At 45.6% G+C, this 17588-nt stretch overlaps 1 protein-coding gene across 1 annotated transcript in view; it reads left to right on the forward strand.

The window, feature by feature from the left end:
• The window catches only part of SUN2 (Sad1 and UNC84 domain containing 2), a 116333-nt gene that overhangs the window by 56153 nt on the left and 42592 nt on the right, over positions 1-17588 (forward strand). The window contains exons 6-10 of the mRNA XM_085601282.1: positions 1238-1331; positions 1867-1931; positions 2792-2931; positions 4941-5180; positions 9484-9561. Of these exons, the coding sequence (XP_085457408.1) occupies positions 1238-1331; positions 1867-1931; positions 2792-2931; positions 4941-5180; positions 9484-9561 (617 nt within the window). The remainder of the gene's footprint in view (positions 1-1237; positions 1332-1866; positions 1932-2791; positions 2932-4940; positions 5181-9483; positions 9562-17588) is intronic.

Below are 17588 nucleotides of genomic sequence, written 5' to 3' on the forward strand. Positions count from 1 at the left end.
CCATCTTTAACACCACACTTTTCACCTAGTATTTATATCTCTATGAGGTTGAACAGAAGAATTGTTCTTTGTGCCACACTCTATGCTTGCTTCGCGCCACAGAACTGTCAAATTAAGCTGGCTCAAATGCGCCCCTGGCTTGGTTGTGATTTGACATTTCATGGCTCCATTGCATATACGCACTACGAAAACTGGGGCCCAGTGTTTATCGGCACAGATGAGGTAGATACGTCTTCTCATTCAGCAATGAATAGAGAGAGACAGATGGACTCCTTGGGATCTATCTTTCCTCTTGTCCTGCCGACCACCAGAATTGGGCTGGTCCAGACAGTGAAGAACAGAGACACTTCACCGGCACAAGGATCCTGCCAGGCACAGTGTAGGTTTATTTCTTTGAGTGTGTCGCACCAAAGCTAAAAATGCCATGCAATGTTAGCGCTTTGATGCCTTTTGGTTTTATGCGCTCTACAAATTTTAAATTACAATTTAAATGACAATGATTGGCTTAGGATGTGAAATGAGTGATACATTTCCCAGTTCTGAAAGGCACCCAACCTACTTTCCAACAACGTAGCTACTTCTTAAGGGGAATACAACACATTTTAACAGCTGGGCTCAAAAAGAATGACAGTTCGGAAAGGGGCACAGGGCTCCCTCTTCAATGGAGCTCTGGACAGGTTGTTGACTTGTACTAATGCCGTACAACAGTCAAGAGAAATGTGTTAAAATGTAGACTTCTACTGCATTGCAATTCATTTGAGCCTGTGACTTAATAAAGTAAGGTGGGTGCAACTGTTTAATCATAGGCCCAACCTACCACAGGGTGCTGAGCAAAAACGATCAAAAATTGAATTCTGTCTTGGGAAGCTGGAGTGGCCAAAGGCTTCCCTACCTCTGCAGCCACTGTGATACGGATGCAGGCGCACACTGGTGGTTAAGACACACCCAGTGGCCAGTCACAGTCCGCATCTGCAGAGGCTTGGGAGAGAATAAGCTCTTGGGCAGGAAAGGCGTCTTATGGCAGACACTGCATTGGCTGAGATCCTGCAGGGAGCAAACATTGTTGCAGAAATGACATTCAGTGTCCAGAGCTTTTCTCAGGTCCTACAGTGAACTATATTTGGTTAGTGGGCTGTTCCTTCTTTGGATAGAATTCGTGTGCTTGTCTAGACTCCTCCCTCTGGCATTTTGTAGTAATCTTCCCAGTCATTTGTTTCTGTTTTCATTTTTGTCACAGGTCAAGCTTTTGGGCTCCTGTACTGGTGGGTTGGGACCGCCTGGTACAGACTAACTACATCTGCCTCCCTTCTCGATGTTTTCGTCCTAACTCGGTGAGTGCTGCAGTTTGAGAATCTAACTGGGTGAGGGACTGCTGGTGGGGGGGGGGGTGGTAGTTTAGATCTAGATACAAGGGCTCAGCTGGTGGAAGGTGGAACTGCAGAGGAGGAATTCATATGCCCTCCTGCACTGGAAGGTGCATCCTATTCTGCCCCTAGTGGCGAGAAATGGAAGTTCATCTGTTGAGGGTCTTGCAGCACCTTACTGGACACTGTCCCCTGTCTGCTATCTGATGCTGACATTTTGAATTCAATCTTTAAGTGGGTTTTACAGCTCCTGCTGCAGTGGGAGAGAGGATCTGCCTTCCCCTCTAGTAGTGAGGAGTGGCACTGCACCATTGGAGTGTCTTGATGCTCAACCCACGTTGGGGAGAGATGGCTAAAGGAGAAAAATGTCTAGAAGTATAAATGCATGGTTTCCTTTCCCAAAGCGAGATGTCATACTATGCCCATGATAGTGAGACCCAGTTGTGCAGGAAACCTGGTATTTGCAATTTAGCTAATGTGCTTTTTTGTCTCTCCGCAACAGCTCCGGCCTCAAGAAGGCAGTCCTGCTACTCCTGCTTCTCCTGCTCTTGGCCGCTGCTGCATTCGGTGAGACTACATCACTTCCCCATCCTTTTCATGCCACTTGCCCATCCTCCATGTGTCCTTGTGCAAGTGAATCCCAGTTACTCACCATCCTCTCCTAATCTGCATGAGGATATAGTTTTTTTTTTTTTAGCCAGAGCAGAAGAGGGTGCCTTGGGCTGAGGTGGAAGAGGGTGCGGTGGGCTGATGCTGGGGTGGTTATTTTGGGCATTAGTGGAAGGGGTTGTTTTGGGCTTAGGTGGAAGGGGTTGTTTTGGGCTTAGGTGGAAGGGGTTGTTGTAGGATTAGGTGGAAGGGGTTGTTTTGGGCTGAGGTAGGAATGGTTGTTCTTGGCTCGAGTCAGTGTTTTTTTTCTCTCTTCTTTAGTAGAAGTGTATGTTTTTGTCTGATGTGGAAAGAGTTGTTTTTGGCTGAGATGGCAATGGCTATTTATGGCTGATGAAAAAGAATTAAGTTCGGGTCAGGCGGAAAGAGATGTTAATGAATCAGGTGACAAAGGTTGCTTTTGCCGAGGTGAAAGATATTTTGGCTTTTTGTGTGGATGTGGCAAGGGCAGTTTTTGCCAATGCCAGAAATGCAAGTTTGTGGCTGGGTTGGAAAGAGATGATGTTGGGCCATGCTGAAGGCCATATTTTGCTGCAACCGAAGAGACTCTTTTTGTATGAGAAACAAAACGTCTGGATTTAATTGGGGTAACATGGATGTTTTCACTATGCTGCTGGTTGCTGTTCTAAGCTAATGTTGCAGGGAACCTTTTAAGCTTAGACTTTTAAGCTTAGCTGGTGGGCTATTTAGGCAGATGTGAACAATCTATTTGGGTGTCCTGTCACTTTACGTGTTATTTTTTTCTCTCTCAACTCAAGGGGCCTGGCAATTCTTTCCCTTAGTGTTGGGGGCCCTCCGACCTTCTTCGGCACAAGCGCCTGTCTCGCCACCAGTGATGCCTCCAATCTTAGTCAGTACACAGACTAAAGAGGATGGCAATGCATCTCTGCTATACCAGGTAAGTGTCCAGCCGGCGTGGCCTAGGCCATGAGAGAGAGAAACTTGGTGATTTGGAATTGAAACGAGCACTGGTAATGGTTCAGTCTGGGTTATAACTGAAAGTGCTTCTCCAGCCACTGAAGAGTTTAAGCACTCAGGTTATCACACATGCACTCTGTCACTCATCCTTGTATTCCTCCACCCCCTGACTTATTCTTGCCTTTACCCACTTACCCAGCAGGGGTAAAATAGCCAAATAAACTTAAGAATATGTATGAAAAATTTAAATCACAAAAGTAGAAGAAAAGAAAACATTTCACAACTTAACATGGCAGGCATGTGCTTAAAATACAAAACGAAATTAAACCTGACAGTGGGTATCCATCTTACAGTAATATTGTACAGAGTGTATCGTTTTAAGGTTTCAACATGGGTGCCACATTTAGAAGCAATCTGCTTGTGATCTTGGAGGGGCAAGAACAAATATACACTTTGTACAATACCATTCCAAGGTGGCTGCTCGGCAAACATCGCACTTGCGTCAGTCTTTTAATGCTAAAGTTTACACAGCATCAATGTCATACAGTTACACCTGTCCGATTCCCAAGACGGTCTCGCAAAAATTATCACAGTGCATATCTTCTTTCCCCAGGGTTTATCAAAGGAAGCAGCCAGTACCAAAACCCTTGCTTACTACAGTAACCTGTGATATTCCTTGTAGCAAAATACCCATCTACAGGCATTAACACAGTGTAATGCCAATCCACCCTTAAAGTTGTATTGGCTTTAGCAAATGCATTTTCACAACAAATAAGTCATGCCTACTGTGTTTATCGTAAATTTTCGTAGCAATATGCTTAGACCTAGGGCCTGTGACATAACCTATTCAGTTGAACCAATCAAGCCTATAGTCTTTATCATTGGCCTGCTACCATAACGAACTCAGGGCTACTATGTTCCACATAAACTTTGCAACAAGGCCACTATCGGCATGGAGTCATACATTTACAAATATACACAAAATTACAGTTGGCAAAACAATATGCAGCCCTTTCTAAAACTGCATAATAATGATTCTCAAATGGCAAACCTTCTACCCAGAGTCACCAGGGGTAACCAACACCAGAATCCTTGTCTACCATGGTCCTTTGTAAGATTCCCTGTAACAAAATGCCTGTCTACTAGCTTTAACACAGTGTAATGGCAATCCACCCTTAAAGACCTGTACGCTTTCACGTATGCTTTTCACAATATATACATCAACCCTACTGCATATGTCGTAATGTTTCTTAATAGATCAGTCATTGGCTTGTCTCCATAACCAACTCAGTCCTGCTGCGCTGAGCATAATCTTCTCCACAAGGCAAAAAGTGCAATAAAAGTACTCTATTTCAACAGGAGCACGCAGCGTCTGTCTAATCAAAGTCTGTACTCAATAAAACCAACATTTTTGAAGAGCCACAACCTCTCTCAGTAGTTCTTCTTAAATCTCTTTTTTCCATTGATCAGATAAGGGTTGGGATACTTGCACTTTCAAAAAGCGTTTAAAGAAGTTGAGCAGGAAAAGCATGACTGCTGGAGAAGGCTACATTAGAAGGAGGCTGAAGAGAGGTAGAAGGCAAACTTAGAGGGAAGGAGAACGAAATGAGAGAAGTGATGAAAGAAGAAAGCATTGGAGTAGGAAAAATGCTGGTTTCAGAATGAGAAGAGACAACATAGTTTTAAAATGTTGGTGTTTGGTGTCATGACAGTGATGGTAGGTAGTTTGTAGGGCGACTCTAATCTTCACTGTCTAAATCTTATTTTTGTGACAATGAAGAATGGGTCTGACTGTTTTGTTGGGAAGGGTGAGGTTGACCTGAGATGGATCCCATAAAAATATACATTTATTCCACATTGAACTAGATGGTGCCAGTGTGTAAACTATACTCTTTAAGAAGTACCACTTATAATACTAGTGTTACATGTAAGTAACTTATTGCTCTGTCCTCTCCTTTACTCCTTCCCCTGTTGCTTCCCCACCTGCAGCACCTGATGTCACGACTGGAGAACCTAGAGAGTCGCTTCCAATCATTGACAGCTGACTCTGCTTCATGGCGGCGGGAGGAGTCTGCTGGCCAGGCGAATAGAGCTCAGTCGCTAGATGCTGTTGCGGGCCGGGCAGGTTTATCACATGAGGACGCTGTGGTACTTCTGGAGCAGATGATGAGCAGAAAAGAGGCAGAGCTGAGGCAGGACCTCAGTGGAGCTAGTTCTGTCCACCTGCAGGTATGACGGTGATCTTTTAGCCCTGATGGGGAAGATCAGTCATGTGCCAGGCACTGACCAATTTAAAAACTGAGTGTTACAGGTTCATTTCAAAAGTGTAAATATTATATGTCTTTTCTGTCCCAGACATCAGTTTTCTCAATCCCCACTTGTCAGTGGAATTCTCTGGCACTTGTTTTCATGATTCCCTGGTTGCCTGCATGCAATATTCTAGGTGCCGGTGTGTGGCATTCCCTGCATGATGGGTCACTGTATATCTGTTTGCAGAATACATGTCGGCCTTTTTTTTACATACTCCATGGTTCTTTCTTGAGAGCTACCCAAATCCCTGGTTTCTAGTTCTGAAATACCCAGGTGTTTATGAAATACTTTGTACTAAACCACATCTCCTGGATTTCTTTTAGTTGAGTTCACCTAGTCCCATTCCGGTTGTGTTTCTTTGTTGAGTAGTTATTTGTTTGCATTCCTGGCTCTGTCTGATGAAATTCATGAGTTTTTGTTACTACGTTTTCTAAATGGACAACACTCAAATTCTGGCTAACTAGAATTCTTGTACGTTTGTTTCGTGAGTTTCATGGTGACCTTTGTCCACTGCTTTTCACCACCATTTACTGTCCCAGACATTTGTACTGAGCATCACCAGTAGCCACTAACTGAACAGCTGGCGTATTTGTTTAATGAACGTCCAGAGCGATTTGTGAATGAACATTTGGGACATTTATTTACAGAAGATCTCTAAGGGTTCTTTGCAAAACCACACAATCTGGGCAGTTTGTTTACTGAACATCTCAAGTAGAGTAGTTGTTGATTTAATTTGTGGCCCACTTGTTTACTAAGTCTCTTGAGCATTTGTCTGCTGTGTATCCTGTGTGCTTTTAAATGTTTGCTAAAGGCGGATGACGATCATTCTGGACAATTCTTTTATGACCGTCCCTGCAATTTGCCGACTGTCCAGACCCCTTTCAGACGGCTATGGGGCAAGCAGGAGCCACTGGACCCAACCTTGGGGGTTCTTATTATTAGTATTATTATTATTTCCACTTGTAGAGCGCTACTGTTACACAAGGGTCTTCTGGCGCTAAAACAGGAAAGTAAGAACCAGATTCACTTAGTGGGGAAACTCTGAGACAAACAAAACAATAGCAGAATTCATTAAAGTGTATAAACCCAGGTTTTAAGGGATTTCCTAAACACCATCAATTTGGCGTAACTGTATAGGCAGAGCGTTCCACAACTGTGCAGCCTGCAACAAGGAAGAACAGCTGCCAAGTTGGCCTCCCTTCACTTGAGGCACAATACGCAAGTTGGCATTGGCAGAGCGTAAATGTTATGATGGAATCTTGATAGTTAAAAACGACGACCAGACAGATGTAAAGTTCTGTGTACATACACAAAGCCTTAAACATATTCCTTTTGGAAACAGTAAGCCAATGCAATGTGTCCAGTGCTGCTGAAGAAGAAGAGCGAGGGCTGAACACGGCAAGCTAGGCACCAGCCATCTTAATCACTTATCTGTTTGAGATAGTCAGCAGCCCCTAACATCAAGGCATTACAGTAGTCCAGACAACTCAAACTTAGTGACTGGACCACTTGCGGTCAATGTTGAGAGGGGAGAAACAGTAACATTTTGAGTACTGTTCTTAACAAAGACCATGTAGAGTTTGTTCACTTGAGTAGCATGTGACAAACTACTTCCATATAAACCTCCAGGGTACAAACCTCTGGAGAGGGAACCAGAGTAGAGATTGTAGGTAGAGGCCAAACGTTGGCTGGTAAAGGAAGAGGAGCATTACCAAATGGAGCAATGGAGAATTTCTCTTTTTCGCCATTGAATTTAAGTGAATTCATTCCTCTCCAGCAGGAGATATCCCCAAGACAGGTATGAAAGGAGTCTGGCTGCAATGGGCTAGATTCATGGGCTAGACTGACCAAAAACGTTTTGTGCCATTGGGGTAGTTCATGAAATAAATTCCATGGCTACGAATTAATTTTGCCAGAGGTTTCACATTGATGTTAAACAAAGCAGGACTAAGGGAAATGCCGTGAGGGACTCCGTACCCTACTTCTTCGAACCTGGATACAAAAGGAGGGAGGTGCATCACTTGTGTTCTGCCAGCCAAATAGGACAAAATCCACATGAGCGCTACACGTACGGTTGAGGCTTTTTACTCCTATATCCTGGGGCCCAGTGTAATATGGATCCTGAGCAACCGGGTCAAGTACTCCTTCAGCACTCTACGTGGTACCACGGGTTGAGCATTCCAGGGCTTCTCTCTGGGTCTTTGCAGAGCAAACAGCAGCTACGGCACTGTAGTTCATATACTATTCACAACGGCCCCCTCTGGCATACAGGATCACAACTTTACTCCACGCACAGGCTAAAGCCCTATCAGCATGGCAGTAATGCACTCTTCATGATAACCCCGTCTGGCATATGGGGTGGTCGACTTTACTTCACACATGGGCTACAGCTCGATCACTGCAGCAGCCGCTGCCTCACCCCTTGCTACAGGGATCCTCTCACCAGGATCCACTCCCCCTCCCCCCCCCTCCCAAACTCCCACCCTTTAGGCTCTGTCCTCTTCCTCACAGGGCACATTGGTTTTGGCAAACAGGCAGACCGTGGTGCCCCAGGTTCCTGGGCAGATGGTCTTGGATTTCCAGGGGTGATGTCTTCTCACCCAGCTAAGAGACAGGCAGATCTTGGCCATGAGTGTGACAAGAGGTTCATACCTGGATGTCATCCACAGTGATGTGTATCAAAAGGTTACCCCTGTGCCCCAGCCTTGCTCTTTATGGCTCTATCAGCCCCATCTGCTTCCAAAGATGTGCCCAGACCCCTTTCCAGTGACCTCTTTCAGAATCCTTTGAAGTGCACCGAAGAGCCTGGCTTGCCCTTTCTTCAGTGTGTGTTCTACCCAGCTCTCAGGAATGCAGCAATCCACAAATCTGGCGGGGGGGTGGGGTGGAGGGAGGATATCCTCTACCTTCTCATGCTCCTCCAGTCGCCCCTGGGCCTCCCAAAGTGGAAACCAGAGTCATCCATGTGTTGTGCCATTCACAGGCACACATAGAAACTGCACATTCATGCAACCATCCACACACTGCACAGCACCACATACTAACTTGTAGTACAAGGGTGAGTTAAGCACATAGCAGCAGAACTTTAAATATGTGTGCCTGTAGGCCTCCCTCCAATGACAGAGGTAAAAATGCATGTTCACTTCTACTGATCATTACACAGTGTGATGCCACCATTGCGCTTGTGCTACTTAACTCCTGGTAAAGGCAGTAGCCTTTCACCACTATGAGGGTAGCACTTTGAGCGGCCCTCCCGGCCCAACAAGACCGCAACTTGTGTGACAGACCTGTGTCAGGGCATGCACGTATTCTTGTTTACCCTTGACTTCAGAAATCAGCACCAAGGATCCAGATGTTGTTGCAGCAGAGGCACTAAGGGCATGGGTGCACACCTGCCACTTTGAGGGACTTTTCCATCCTAACACTACCATCCTGCATTTGTTTTCCTATCCCTAAATGCACTGCACACCTACGCTTTTGTAAACCAAACTTGCTGATTAATAGTTTGATTGTGTAAACGTATTTGCTAACAAAATACAGCCAGATTTTTTCCATTTTTGTTTTACGAATATCCTAGATTTTTGCTACCCAAATATGATAGCTGCTGCTAACTGTTCTAAAATACTTAATTTTTAACGACTTTTATTGATTTTTATAACAAGTGTAATGCATGCTATATTATAGAGAGAGTCATCATGGTTTAACAGACTCTGTGCTCTGGACATTGAAAATATACTAGTAAAATAAGTTAACCTCTGAAATGTCTATAAGGTAAGAGCATTACCCTCAAATAATTATAAAGATTCCTTTCAACATGTGTCATCCCTATTAAACTTCCCAGGTTTTTGTTAATTGAATTTCTCAGACTTTTAACTCTACTAACCAAGTTTGTTTACTGAATGTGCCAGACATTTGATTACAAACCTTCCTGGATCTTTTCTGTAACCTTTTGACAAATTGTAATGATCCTGTCAGATATTTGTGTCCAGAACATCACTGGTGTGTGTTTACTAAACTTTCTGGGCTTTGTGTACAGATTTCTGTAATAAGTTTATGTCTTGAACTTCCCTTTTAGTTTTCTGAACAGCAAATTTGTTTTTTCATTGAGCACCCACAGGTGTATGTTTTGTTTTGTCCTTGATGGTTCTGTTTGTTCGATCCAATCTTGTTGGTTTCCTTCATGATTGCCTGGCGCATGCTTCACTTTTTATTATTGCCTCAGGGGGAGCTGACCGCACTCCGTGAGGAGCAGCAGCGTGACCTGAAGGGTGTCCTAAAGCAGATCGGTCAACTCTCAACGGTAAGTTTGGTCATGGAGAAGCCCTTTGATTTTGTGTGTAGAACAACAATGTTTGAGGGAGAAGTTGTGACAGTGACCTCTTGATTGATGGCACCACAAGTGAACCTAATGCAGACCGAGATCACATGCAGAGTGACCTCTGCCAGTACTGCACCTTTTGAGAAATATCAGAGAACCCAGATATGTAGTGTGAATCGAAAAATCCAAATAGTGAACTAGTGTCCCATTGTTAAAAAGATAAATATCTGAATAAAGCACATCATTAACCAGCATTATCAAATTCAATAAGTCTACTTCAGTGGCATTACCTGACCTTTGAGCTTTGCCAATGTTTTTTGCCAATGCTGTTCCAAATCTGCAAAAATAATACAATTGCATATTTGCTGATGCAAAACAACATTGGCAAAAAGTGCAATGATGAATACACATGCATACATCATCATGCATGTACACATATGCTTCATGACGCTAAAGTGACCAAACTGTGATGACTTGTATAAAGGAATCCGTCATGATGCCACGGCTATTTTTTTTTTCATTTATTGTTACATGATGGCAGACACTTATCTTGTAGTAGCTTGTAAATAAACAACAACAAAAAAAGCAACTTAAGCAGGATGCAGTGTAGATGGGAAGCACTGGAGAAGGTTTGTTAGGGCGAACAGCGGAGTGTATGCCAGGAAACTGCACACCGGGTGGAGAGAGCAAGAAAATGCATGTGAGTGCTGAACGAACAAGCAAAAGTAATGTCCTGACTGTAAGCAGTGGAAGGTTACAGGTCATCCATTCAAATGTATTCTGTGCTCCAGGAGTTGGACAAACAAAGAAGAGAAAGGAAAGCCAAATAAGAAGCAAGCAAGCAGATGAAAATGGCCAACGAGCCAACCATTGCCATGCAATGGGTTGACCCAAAGCCCACTTACGTATTGGTACCGTCCACAATAGGTCTTCGACAACAGACAGCTAAAAGCTGTCTATAGGTAAACCAAAGGGTTCTGACCGGGCAAACGGTTACAGAACAGCATCAAGTGCGATGGAATCCTCCTCACAGGTTGTGAAGTATAGATGGTGGTGAGTGGGACAATATGGCACAGAGAATAGAGAGACCCAAGGACTGGTAAAGCGATACAAGTAAAGAATTTGGATTTGTAAGGAAGAAGCAGAAGTAGAAATGAAAGTTAGGAAGGGAATAGTGAAGAAGTCAAAAGCAGGAGGTACAAAAGGTAGGTAGATGGGGCATTGAGCGCAAACACAAGAATGAAAGAAAAGATGGGCAAATTCAGAGGCGTAGGGAGAGGAGGCACAAGAAGAGGAATGGAAGTAAAGATTTAGGATCCATATAGTGTCAACATGTCATCTTTCAAAACTTTCAGGCACAGTAAACTTGTAAAAAAAAACAAATAAACGAAATTGAGAAAACACAAAAGGTGTCATCTAATAGGCCATACATGGTAGTGCAGACAGAGCTTTGTGTGAGCATGGTGACTGCCCTGTAAATGTAGTTGTGATAAATATAGATTTACATACAGAGGCAGCACTAAAGACAATTGAGCCCGATCTGCTCACTTCGCAGCATCCTTTACAGTATAGCATCGTATGAGTTTGAGAAGAGCATATACAAGTGTGACTCCAGTTCGAGTACAGGGACTGAGATAATTGTGTAGAGAAAGCAAGCTCATAGGCCCTTAAAAACCCGACTGGGCTAAACAGAGCTAGTGAAAAGGAAACCTAAGATAAATTAATATGTCCCATACTCCACTGCTTCTGCATAGTAATGGAAACGCCCTAAAAATAAATATAGACGTGCTGCCTGGATTAAGTTTTTATATAAGATTTTCATATAACGTAGTGTACACAGTTTAAAAAGTCTGTGAATGCTGTTTGCCCTGGCAGTTTATCCACATGGCGATGAGCGCGTGCGAGCTGATATGACAGCCTTCCATCAAAACCATTTGGGGTGTGTGTATACACACACCTTACCCTCCATATTTATCCAACGTTTTAAGATTGTGTATTATGAGTACACACAACCTTACCCTCAATATTGATCCAACATTTTAAGATTGTTTGTTATGAGTACATAGCCAGCTTTCTGAAGGTACTTCTAACTGCAGATTCTTCACCTTTAGAATATTTCTCGGGCGCCAGACAGGATCCAGACGTTTTTATAGCAGTGGTCCCACATGCTGTTAGGTGGTGTTGTGTGGCGCCACCCCAGCATGCTGAAATCAGGTCTTTGCATTCAGTGCCTTTGAATATAGACCTGGAGCTCTGCTCTCATTTCTTCCATTGACAAATTGCTTCCAAAAATATTTTCCTGTATCTGAAGACCACAGAGTGCTAGCTGTGCCTTGACTGTCGGGAAGCAGAAGTTGGTTACTGACCCGCACAAGCTGGGTTACTAATGTTTCAGCTTGGGGCATGAGTCAGTCATGCCAAGAAAATGCCTAAATGAAGCACCTGAAGCAAACAGCAAAAGAAGTCATGGGCCTTTTTGCAATCCCGCTCCTGCTTCAAGTCGAGGGCACAGACTTGTTTCCTCTCTCGAGCTACTCCCACAACAGGTCCTGTTTGCAGTTGAGGCTGTCCGGTAAGTCCAAATTGCAATCTAAGAATAAGCATAAGAAGTCGACATAGGACTCAGCACCATCCTGCTGCTCTCAGTCCAAAGAGAAGTCTGGAGGCTGTCAAGGTGCCCGATGAACTCACTTCTGATCCCCAGTCACGGAGCCAATGCCTCAACTAATTCAGTTTCCTCAAATTTTCTGTGCCATTTGCAATGCTGCAGCGGGCGACGGTCTTTAAGTAGGCCATGTTGCATATTTTTGGTTCTCTTCCAGCTCCCTCTGGTGAACTTTAGAGCCCCAAGAATCTTCAGCAGCCTCCAGTCAGGTTTTCACCAGTGGAACCGTAATCAGCGCGGTCTGTGCCACTCTACAATGACTCCAGTGCCAACTTCCATCCAGGCTGTTATGTTATGTTAATAGGAATTTATAGAGCGCACGGCTACTCGATTGAGTGTCCCAGCGATAAGCAATCTGGTCATGATTGACAAAGGGCAAAACTCACTGGGAGGAAAGTTATTGTTGCAATAGCCAGGTTTTCAGTGACTTCCTGAACATGAGAAGGTCCTGCGTCCGTCTCAGTGCCAGAGGGAGGCTATTCCAAAGTTGCGCTGCTTGCACCTGAAAGGAGCGCCCACCAATTCGAGCCCGATGGAATCTGGGGGTGCACGCAAGCTGAAGCGCAGAGGATCTTAGGGCACGATGCGGGTGGTAGATCTGGGCTCTTTTCCTACGATACGGAGCCCTTGTGCTGTGGAGTGCTTAAAGGGTCAAAACCAGTGCTTTAAAAGTTATCCTCTTTCGGATCGGGAGCCATGGCTTTCAGATGGGGGGGGGGGGGGGGAACATCCGTTTCTAGGACCAAACATAAGTATTGCCCTGGGCGCCTGCGTTCTGTACCACCTGCAGGGGTGTCAGCAGGTATTCAGGGATTCCCAGGTAAAGAACATTCACGTAGTCCAGCCTAGATATATCTAGTGCCTGGACCACAATTTTTCTGTGTGCCACTGACAGATAAAGTAGAAACTGCTTGAGCATCTTGAGTACTCCAAAACAGGCACCTGCTACCATTTGTATTTGAGAGTTCATTGACAGATTATCCTCCAGCCTGACTCCTAAGTTTTTCACCATCTTCACTGCGGGGGGGGACATGTCCTAGGGCCACCAGTTACGCCATACATTATCTATAGGGAGACCAAAAGGAATAATCTCCGATTTCTCGGACTTAGATTTTAGTTGGTGGAGTTGGAGCCATGAGAATACCTCCTTAAGATAGGCATTAATCGTTTCTCCTCTAAAGGTTGCCTCCTTATCGCAGGTAAAGAGCAGTTGTGTATCGTCCGCATAAGATACAATCTTGGCTCCATGGGCTTCAGCCAAATAAGCCAGGGGAGTCATGTTAAGATTAAAAAGTGTGGGGCTTGTGATGGAGCCCTGCGGGACCCCCACCTTTAAGGCAGGAATGGATGCTGCAAAGGGCGGATCCCAGACAATTTGTTGGCGGTCTTTCAAAAAGGAGGAAAACCACCGGAGTACCGTGCCCCGGTAGCTGCAATCCCGGAGTATCAGGAGGAGCTGATCATGGGGCACGGTATCGAAAGCTGCTGATAAGTCTAGTAGTATCAGCACGGCCTTCTCACCTTTATCAAGGGTCTCCTTGATGGCTTCAGAGACATCTTGGAGCGCAGTTTCAGTACTAAAATTTGACCTGAAACCAGACTGGCTCTGATGGAAAACTTGGTTAGTTTCAGCATATGACGTGATGACACTATTGACATATTTTTCCAGAACCTTCGTAAAAGAAGGAAGCAGAGAAATAGGCCTATAATTGGCAGCTATTTCTGGATTTAACTGAGGTTTTTTCAGCAGGGGGAGTATTTTGGCCAACTTCCACCTGTCGGGGACTATCCCCAACTCCAAGGAGGCATTTAAAATCCGATTTAACACAGGATTTATTACCTCTGCTATGGACGCCAGCACTCCGGCTGGGCAGGGGTCAGAGTGAGAGCCTGATTTAAGGGCCTTCATGATCTCGAGTGATTTCTCCAGGGAAATGGGAGGAAACTGCGAGAGCTGCGGGCCACATGGCCAAGTGGACCGGGTGGAAACCACTTGATTTGCGCTGTCGGCCACGGGCAGCAGAGAAAAGGGGTCTTGGATTTTGTTTGATTTTCTTTTGAAAGTAGGAGGCTAAGTGGCTGGCCCAGGCTTCAGTTGGCGTGAAAGGCCTAGCCACCGCACTTGGGGAAGAGAACTCCTTCAATGTTTTAAAAAGTTATTTGCTTTGATTCGCTGCGTGATTTTTGCCGAGAGAAAAGGTTTTTTCTCTCTATCACTTTTTTTATAGTGCGCCTTCAGCGCCTGTTTATAAGTTATTTTGTCATGAGGGTCGAATCTTTTTTTGGCAAGTACTCTCTAGGCGTTTGCAAGCGCTCCTGCTTTTCATGAGGGCCGCCGTAAACCATGGCGCTGAGGAACACGATACCTTAGCAGGGCGCAAGGAGGAGGGGGCAAGCTAGTCTACTCGGCACTGGAGCCAATTGTCGAGGCTGTCCACATCCTCCTCCATAGTGCCGTTAGAGGGGACCAGGTGGCTAATGAGGGCAGTAGTTAGGGCATCTACCCTTATTTGGTGGTAAGATCGAAAACTGCAGGAGTGTGGCCTTCCTTGGGATTAGTGGAGATGCAGCATATTCTCAAAATTAAAATCAATGATAGAATGATCCGACCATACTAAGGGGACCGGAACGGAAGTCACTATTTTATTGAAAAAATCTGGTCCAAGGTTGTGCCAGCTCCTTCTTCACCAACCCTGATCCTAATGTCATAGATTGAGCCTTTGCCATCTCCGGTGTCCAACCTGAAGCAGAATCTCCTTTGACCCCTACAAGTTTGCGCCTTGACTCCCCTCCAGCTCACTCAGTGCTCGTCCCCCTGATTTAGACAAAATGTTTCCTCTTCAACAAGGCCTTCCTCAAAAACGTCATCATCTGTTGGGTCCGAGACTGATCAACCTGATAATAACGTTGATGATGAGGATGATTTACTCTCACACTATGTAGATGATATCTACCTGGACATGCAGGGAGCCAGTGAGCTGGATACCACCCCTCGGACAAGGTTGGTTTTGCTTCTTGGACCTCCTACGGAGAAGAGTGCATCATTTGCTGTGGTGATTAGATCTGCAGTGAGGTCCTGAACCTACAGCTGCCATCAGTTGAAATAAAAACAAATATCCTCACTGAGGTTTTGCATCATGGGCCAGTCTCATCTGAGTCCTTGCTTCCATTTATTAAGGCACAGACTGACACCCTTGTGTGTAACCGGGCGAAGTCTTGCTGTTGCCCACTAGTCAACAGACAGGTGGCCAGGTGCCGCTGACTGGCGCCGGGTGTCCCATACTTTCTTATGAAGCATGCAATTCTTGAGAGTTTGGTGGTCCAGGCTTCCACCAACAAAGTCATCCCTGATGTGTTCCCCATGACCTGTCCAGTGAGGAGGTCAAAAGAACTGAGTTGTTCCCGGAAGTGCATTTTCTCTTCTGCCAGTTTAACATTTAACTCCGTAAGTGCAGCTTGCCTTTTCAGTTGTTATTCACACGCCATTTGGCACATGGTCAGCGAGATCTTCAAGTGGCCCCAAGCGAGTTTCGGGCCTCTTTGGCTCAGACCATTTAAGACCGTCAAGATGCAGCTAAGTGTCACTAGGGCTGGCCTAGTCACTGAATGCTTAGGGCAGGCAGTGGGCACTATTGTGATCCTCCATCACATCACCACACGTGGATGCAATCCACTGACTATTCTGGGGACATGCAGGCATTTGTAATGAATATGTCAATTGATGGGTCTCTCCTCTGATTAAAAGGTTATTAAAGAACGCTTTAAAGAAAGTAGAGCCACAGTGCATTCCTTGGGCCTTTCAACCTTTGCCTGACAGTTTCTTCGACAGCCTGATCTTTTCAGGATTACTGAAGAGGGATGGCCTATAGGCACCGTCAGGCCTCGCCACCAGCACAACAGTCACCTCATTCCTTTCTTGTCTGGGGATGGGGCTCAAGCAGATATTGTGCAGGGAATTAGGGGCACCATTTCACCCATTCTTGCCCCCTGAAGTGTCAGCCTTCAAACTGTTTTAGTTTTCCCTTATAAGCACCCGCTCACCCTGCAGGAGGAAGGACCGGACATTTTCTTCTAGGTTGGCAGGCCATTATATCCAACTAGTTAATCTTCTAGATTGTCCAGCAGTGCTATCTGTGCTCTGCCACTCCTTTTCACCAACCTCAACTTTCTCCCACGCCATCGCTGCTTTTTGAGGGGCCCTATCCATCTTTCTGGAAGAGGTGCAGGTTCTACTGGCCTAAGGGGCCATCCAAAGAGTACCAGTCTTGGAAGTAAGGACATGTTGTTACTGCTATTATTTCCTTGTTCTGAAGAAAGATTGAGGCTTTCATCCTATTTTAGATCTTCGGCCTCGGAGTGCCTTTCCGCAGAAGTACTGATTCAAAATACTCACACTGGCCCAAGTTCTGTCTGCCCTGGATCCAAGCAAATGGATGGTTCCTTTCGACCTGCAGGACACGTACTTTCAAGTACACATCCTGCAGTCCCACCGACATTCCCTGTGGTTCAAGGTGAATCGGGAGCAGTTTCAATTTGCTGTGCTCCACTTCGGTCTCACCAGTGGACTTTGGGTGCTCACAAAAGTCATGGCGGTAGTCGGGGATATCCGTTGTCTACTACCCTGAGGGCTGCCTTTTGAAGGCTGGCTCGCCACAGTCAGTCGAAGACCACCTCCAGGCCACGGTGCACCTTTTGACATCTTAGAGTTCTTGATCAATGACCCAAAGTCACTCCTTCACAAAGGCTTTGTTCCATCAGAGCTCTTCTGCACAGAGTGCAGTTGCTGGCCCTTACCCTATTGCAACAAGTCCAGCACATTCATGCTATGATCCAGACGTTTCAACCTCACTCCTGTATTTGGGTGAGAGCAGTTCTGAGGCTTCTTGCCTGCTGACCTCATGTATTCTCTTCTCCCCTTTGCCTGGTGGCATATGCAGACTCTGCAGTGGAATCTAAGGTCTCAGTTGATCCAAATCCAAGGGAACCTGTTGGTCATCACACAGGTATCACATAGACTGTGCAAGATCTGCAGAGGTGGCCGCTCAACCGTAAACTGACCGGGACAGACCCGTGTCTCTTCCCCACCCAGACCTGATGGTTGTGACCAGAGGTCTCTTGTCCCCGGAGGAGACCAGAGGTCTCTTGTCCCGGGAGGAGACCAGAGGTCTCTTGTCCCCGGAGGAGACCAGAGGTCTCTTGTCCCCGGAGGAGACCAGAGGTGTCTTGTCCCCGGAGGAGACCAGAGGTGTCTTGTCCCCGGAGGAGACCAGAGGTCTCTTGTCCCCGGAGGAAACCAGAGGTCTCTTGTCCCCGGAGGAAACCAGAGGTCTCTTGTCCCCGGAGG

This window comes from Triturus cristatus, chromosome 4_2 (genome assembly GCF_964204655.1).
Source record: "Triturus cristatus chromosome 4_2, aTriCri1.1, whole genome shotgun sequence".
Lineage (NCBI taxonomy): Eukaryota > Metazoa > Chordata > Amphibia > Caudata > Salamandridae > Triturus > Triturus cristatus.